Raw genomic sequence first — 6,542 nt, forward strand, 5'->3', positions numbered from 1 at the left:
AGACTGGCCGGTTGCCCCTCCTCTACTGGAGCTGCTCGTGAACTAAATTGCGCAAGAAAAGCTATTTCAAGGTGTATGCGCATGGTACTCAATCCCAATTCACAACCTTTTCCAATGCTAATCTAGAAAATGTCAACTATAACGATTCTTCTCTTGGCTTGATGACTCCATCACATCTGTTGATTGGTAGTAGCGCCCAAATATCAGTGCAACGATTTTGTGTATCCGGATGGGCAATTGCTAGAGTGGAACGCCTCTCTGAAACTTGGATTGAGTCTGGACCTGAAGATCTCCTTCAGTAGCTAGACATTGATCGTTATGTAATTCTTCCTGATCAATGAAATTCCCGCTTTACCCGCCAAAAAAAAAAGTGAAAACGCCTTCAATACTCCAAATTAAAGCTGTCAATCTCCTAGTCCGTCTGTTGTCTTTTCCATCGGACCCCTAATATTTTGTCAAAACCACGACAATGCGGGCGCACACACACCATCCATCCACGCGCGAAGTCACCGTAAGTGTTCAGTTATGCACAAAAATAGCACCATCCTTGAAATAATTTCAGTCTTAACAAGACACATGAATAACATATGACTATCTACAGATCTTAATTGGGCACAAGCACCAGGAATCTAGGATATGTTTGTTGTATCCATAAACCACCATAGACAATGCTTCAGTTTTGATGCCCTGTGTTTCACTAAAATATAATACTATTTTCGAAGGCGACATTCCATGCAACGGGGGAAAGATAAATGTGTTGAATTTTTCAATCGTAATACTTCTACTCCAATCTAATCTCATAGGCACCGCGTGAGTGTGTGTGCGCTTCTAGAATTGACGTGTTAAAAAACTCTTCAAAGATATCATTGTAATGGGTCCATGTTCGGACACCGGTATTGGAGTAATAGCTGACAAATAAAGATACATGGTGTTTCTCCTCCCTAGTGCATGTGCTCCTGCCTGAATAGTAACATCAAAACAAATAGTAGAAATTTTTTTTGTTCATAAAATGAGCATGTGTTCTAACTGCAATCCAATGGTCTCCAAAAAGCCACATATTTAGTGGTTGGTGCACAAAAAGGACAAATATGAGGGATGTAAACAACAAATCTGAATGCTCTTGAAAGCATTTTTTTTTTTTGCACAGACCAACATACATGTTATTTCTCTGTAAAATGGTGCATGCAGCAACAACACGTTCTTATGTTTGTTGTAAAAAAAATCAGTTTTTTATTGTATTTTGTTTGCTATTTTTTCGATTTTTTTACTGGAGCAGTAGTATTTATTTTATTGAAGCAGTAGCATTTTTTTTGTTGAAGCAGTAGCGTATGTTGAGATGTGAATTTTGACAAATAAAGCCCACAACGTAAGTGCAAGCCCATACAGCAAAGATGGGCTTAGCCGGGGAAACTCACCGCATCATCGTGTCCAGCAACTAGGAGCAGCAAAGCACAAAGCCGCCGCCGCCGCCGCCGCCGCCGTACGCAGGGAAACAAGCGGCAACACTGAGCGCAGCCGGCCGTACCGCGACGCCAACTCCCCTCTTCCTCCCAGTTGAACCAACTTCTCGCGCGCTCGACGATGGGCGTCGAATCGGCACAGCTAACCCCCGCCGCCGCCGCCACCGCCGAGCAGGCCCAGGATCTCATCGACGTAATTCCCAAACCTCCCCACTATCCGAGCACCCCTGAACTCTACTCTTCTGGTTGTTATGATATACTGTAGTGTTATCGGGGTGTACTCTTTGCGCGATTGACTAACCGAGTTGGCGGGATTCGATTGTGCTGCTCTGGCAGGCCGCGAGGTACGACGAGCTGGAAGACGTCGTTGCCCTGTTCTCCGCCGGAGTTTCCCTGGACTCGGCAGATTCGCAAGGGCGGACGGGTTGGTTTTATTCTCGCCCAGACTGTTCAAGTTCAACTGCTTGGATTGCTCTTAGTTTTCTGCTCAGATTTTTGTGGTGCTGCCATGTGGTTTAAGTACGGTGTGTGAATATGTCATGGCGATAGTTGCGTACTTTGCATATGATGGAGTGGGAGATTAGAACGTTGTGGATATTTTGAATTGGGTTGGCTCTTTGGTAGAAGCCCAATGATGCGTCTTTTGATTTCTACTGGACGTGCCTTACAATGGAGTACCGGCATATCTTCTACATGTTGCTGTCCTTATTAAGCCACTGTCATAATTTAACTTATAACTATAGAAGTCTCTGAAAATCGAGAACTTCCAAATTCATTCGAAGCTCGGTGACAAACTTGATGATTCAACCATACATGGTTGTAGACCAATTAGGGAGATACCTAACCCTTTTCCCGTTACTGCCAGCTCTTCATATGGCTTCTGCCAATGGACATCTTGCTGTGGTGGAATACTTGATTCAAAATGGAGCGGTAAGAAAGCTACTGGTTCTTACTGGTTTTTACTGTATTGTACTACCATATAAACTATACTACTGCTTCATTATTTCTATTTAAGCTTTGCTCCTCCGGACACTTGAAGTCATCTTATGAACTTCAAACTGAATTTGCACATTTCTTCAGAAATTCGTGCTATGGTGATAACTGTTCTTTATGGATGTTAAATTAAATGCAGAATGTTAATTCTACAAACTTGGAAAAGAACACGCCTCTCCACTGGGCATGCCTCAATGGACATATAGAGGTGGTTCAGTTGCCTCACCGTTCTATTTTTTTTTCTTGTACTGATTTGAATACTTATTCTCACCGCTGCTTATAAAAACACATACCCAGGTAATCAAAGCTTTGATATGTGCTGGGGCTATTGTAAGTGCGCTGAACAGGTATGTAAATGTCTGCACCAATATTTCTGTTGACAGCTAAAATGGTTGCACCAATTAGTAATGGTTTATTGCTCCAGTCATTTCAGTTTTCACCTTTAGTCTTAAGTCCCACAGATATTTTTGAATCATAAAGTGACTTTCCGTTGGTAGTACACGTTGAACTTAGCAGCGCAGAACATTTTTGCAATAACATATTACAATTGATATAACACACAAGAGGTGGTAACACACTGGAATAAAAATCGTAGAAATATTGAAATCTGAACTGGGATCAAGTATGACTTATTTACCGTGGGAAATAAATGTACATAGAGAAAATAAGCACATGGCAAGGTCCCCACATTATATCATAGGATGTACAATTCTTGGCGATAGCAATCCATTATATGGGTACTGTAATATCCCAGTATTGTTTGCTTGAGTTGTATGCGTTCTACGGTGAGAATATGCATATTGAAGTCCTGGCTGCTTAAGTGATATCTTCTGTCATCTCTTCTTTCACACTCATTTGTCACTGTGTGCTTGTGTATAGACAAGAAAGGCGTGGCCAGTATTGGATTCAGCAACCATAATTATTACACAAGAAAAAAGGCGTCCATATCCTCTCCCAAGAAATCGTATTAGGTAATCTGAATGCATTGTTGCTAACTCTAATAATTATCAAGAAAACAAACTACCTGACTCAGGCATTTACCTGACGACCTTGAGTAGCTTCAGGTGCTCAAGACCACATTTATTAGTTAAACTAAAACCATAAACGTTAATGAAGTAATTTACCAAGATCATGGAAAATTGGCATATCGACCTCGGGGAGAGCGGCACAAGGGTGTGTCGGACAATCAACTTGTGTGTACCTTGTCACGCGGATGAGTGAGAATGAGCTATGAGTCTTTGTGGACGGAGAGGAGACGCTTGACTGAATGGTCAGATATGTGTCAGGTTGTGTGTGTAGAGGACGGATAGCCAGAGCAAAAAGACCACCAAAAGAGCAAACAATCTCCTACTTTGCTTGGTTATTTTCACAAGATGTCAATCAAAAAAATCACCGCAGATCCTTGTCTTATCTTCCCTATATATTAATTTAGTTGTCTGTCTCACACGTTTGGTCTATTTTCTCTCTGAAATGAACATGTTTTGAGGATAGCACATGAGGAATACAAAACAAACCATTTGTTAGGTCTTATTAATAATTACCGAAATTATTAACGTCCAATAATGTAAGTCTCTGGAACTCTTACACCACACAACTTCTAAATCATAGATAAATTTAAATAGATAATTATCTAATTGTCATTTCGGACCGAAGTTGTTCCAGATTATCAAATGACAGCTCAACATGACAATACTTACAGTAATATTATGATTTTTTGTGATTTTGTTTTGAAGTTCCATGTGATTTAAAGTGCTCCTTTGTTCGTTGCAAGCTCAATCTTTAGTTGAACAACCGCTCTGATAGAGAGCTGAACTAGATTATTTGGATGCGATAACCTAGATAAAAAATGCAGTGAAAATCATGCATACCATCCTTCATTTTTGATGGTTTTGTCTAGTATTTTGTTTCGTATTCTTCTGTTCCTCCTGTACATTTATAACATGCTGGTTTAAAGAGGGAAAATAGATCACACATGTCCAGTAGGGGAGAGAGAGAGAGAACTACAACTAACGACAGAATGAATATGAAAGCTAAGACCGTGAAGGTTTTGTGGCTGGGATCTTATAAAAACAATGAACTAAACTTGCTACCTACTTACTATGCTATCAATCTATGTTACTGTTGCTATCTATTTCTCCAAACAGCTTCCGCATTATCTTTTCTCCATTCCCCCAAAACTATAAACTAGGCTCATTCTCCATCAAACGTGACATTGTACACCCAAATCCACGTGCCTACTCATGTACACACTTCGCTGCTCATTCTGAGGCTGCCAAGCCACTTTTTTTTTTACATCTTACTCAATAATTTCTCCCTAATATTTTGCATGTGATTATTCGATTTTTAGTTTAACCTATGATTGTTCTCGTGTGTGCCTAAACCAAGTACCACCTTGATTATTGTGTGTACGGCTGAGCAAGGTTGTTTGTTTTCGATGATTACTGAAGTGAAGTTAGAAATGATGTGTTGAGATTATGTAAGACGTTTCTTTTCTTTTTTTGGCTAGGGGATATAAGGCCTTCTTTTCTTGGGGTGGGATACATAGTTATTGATATCAAATGCCGAAGCGGCCATGCCTTACGTTATCTCCGCTAAGACTAACGAATGAGTGTAAAGAAGTTAAGACATAAAATATACTACCTCCATCCCAAAGCTTAAGGCTTATATTATTTTTAGAAACTCACACTATGTCAAGTTTGACTAAACTTTTAGAAGAATCTATCAACAAATATATTTTGTAGATACCATACGAAAATATATTGTAGTATCATTTAAGCAACCCTGACTCCAGTTTTATCTCATTGTAAAATTCAGGCAAACAACATTATTTATTTATTTATTCGTAAATTGGCTTGCTCTACCCCCTAGAATTTTGCATTATAGGATCTAATACTCTACAATGCACCCTACAATATTATTATTTTCTCTAAATACATTGATGTTCTTAGGTGAGTGTACATTTACTTCCTGCAGTTACTGAGTCTCCCAGTTCAGATTGCAATATTTCTGAGGTTGCAGAGTGTTACCAAAACAAGAACGCCAATTTGAGTGTCACGTACTGTTGTGTTATCTCAGTTTTTGTTAAGTTAATGTGAACCTATTTGAACTGGTCTGCTAAGTTCTATATGTATTACCAATAGGGAGTTATTTTATGTTAAAAAAATTCTGTGAATCTTTACGGTAAGGTGAAAAAATGTATTTTTTCAGGACCATGTATTAGATATTTTGTCAGTAATGATTGTGTTTTTTATGGCATGATTTGGTATTCTGCAGCCATGAGAAAACCCCTATGGACGAAGCAGTGACCCTTGGAAAGATGGAAGTGATCGATGCAATTGGTGCAGCAGTAGCTCAAGCAGAGCTCGATGGCGTTACTGTCTCCTAAACAGGATTCAGTTCTCCTGGAGAGATGGATGACATGCCACACCGTTCTAATCTTTTTCTATATGTATCTGTCTGTGTCACTTAGGAGGCTGATATAAGCTACTATCTGGGGCACTAGAACAATCTGAGCCATGAGTTACCTATCATCTGTTTTGGCCATCGCCTGCTAGTGTTAAATGGCATAAAATTTGGCTGCAGGTGCAGCAGATCACATTTAGTGTCTTGTTCTATAAGATTGCAACTGTCTTGTTTGTAAGAGCATCCCCACTCGTCTCCCCGAAGAGGCTCCCGAACGACGTTTTTCTCATCCAGACGGCGAAAATCGGTCCAGCCGCGCCCCCGATTCCTCGTTTTCCCCCGGATTTGGGCCTAAATCCATTCGGCAAGCCCACGCCATCCCCGGTCCCTCGAGGCGCGCTCGGGGACTCTGGACGAAGCGAAAGCCCGCGAAACGCCGAGAATTCTCTCCCGCGCTTTCGCTTCAGCTTCGCCGCAGAGTTGGATCCGGCCAGTCAGCGGCACACTCATCGTCAAAAGCTGCCGCCGGTCAGCTCGCCGCGGACGCGTAGCATCCACGCGGCATTTAATTGCCGAGTCCAGCCCCGCCTACATAACTCGCCGCGACGCGTAGCATCGACGAAACCCCCAGCCAGAGACAAATCCTACTCCGCCACTGCCTCCCTCGCCGACATCCATGGCGTTCAA

The 6,542-nt window shown here is 41.2% G+C and overlaps 1 protein-coding gene across 1 annotated transcript; it reads left to right on the forward strand.

Annotated features, from left to right (window-relative positions):
- The first annotated feature begins 1,566 nt into the window (after positions 1–1,566).
- LOC124676249 (ankyrin repeat domain-containing protein 2A-like) lies at positions 1,567–6,085 on the forward strand. Its single transcript, XM_047212326.1, has 6 exons — positions 1,567–1,653; positions 1,797–1,884; positions 2,326–2,390; positions 2,593–2,661; positions 2,751–2,800; positions 5,727–6,085. The coding sequence occupies exons 1-6, from the start codon at positions 1,582–1,584 to the stop codon at positions 5,836–5,838; spliced, it is 456 nt and encodes a 151-aa protein (XP_047068282.1). The 5' UTR covers positions 1,567–1,581; the 3' UTR covers positions 5,839–6,085.
- The last annotated feature ends 457 nt before the right edge of the window (positions 6,086–6,542 follow it).

The sequence above is a fragment of the Lolium rigidum genome, chromosome 7 (genome assembly GCF_022539505.1).
Source record: "Lolium rigidum isolate FL_2022 chromosome 7, APGP_CSIRO_Lrig_0.1, whole genome shotgun sequence".
Lineage (NCBI taxonomy): Eukaryota > Viridiplantae > Streptophyta > Magnoliopsida > Poales > Poaceae > Lolium > Lolium rigidum.

Excerpts from the sequence above, each read along its gene's own strand:
- LOC124676249 (XM_047212326.1), top strand. The coding sequence starts at position 1,582 with ATGGGCGTCGAATCGGCACAGCTAACCCCCGCCGCCGCCGCCACCGCC. Across the intron at positions 2,391-2,592 it reads ACTTGATTCAAAATGGAGCG|AATGTTAATTCTACAAACTT; the intron begins GTAAGAAAGCTA and ends AATTAAATGCAG. Across the intron at positions 2,801-5,726 it reads ATTGTAAGTGCGCTGAACAG|CCATGAGAAAACCCCTATGG; the intron begins GTATGTAAATGT and ends GGTATTCTGCAG.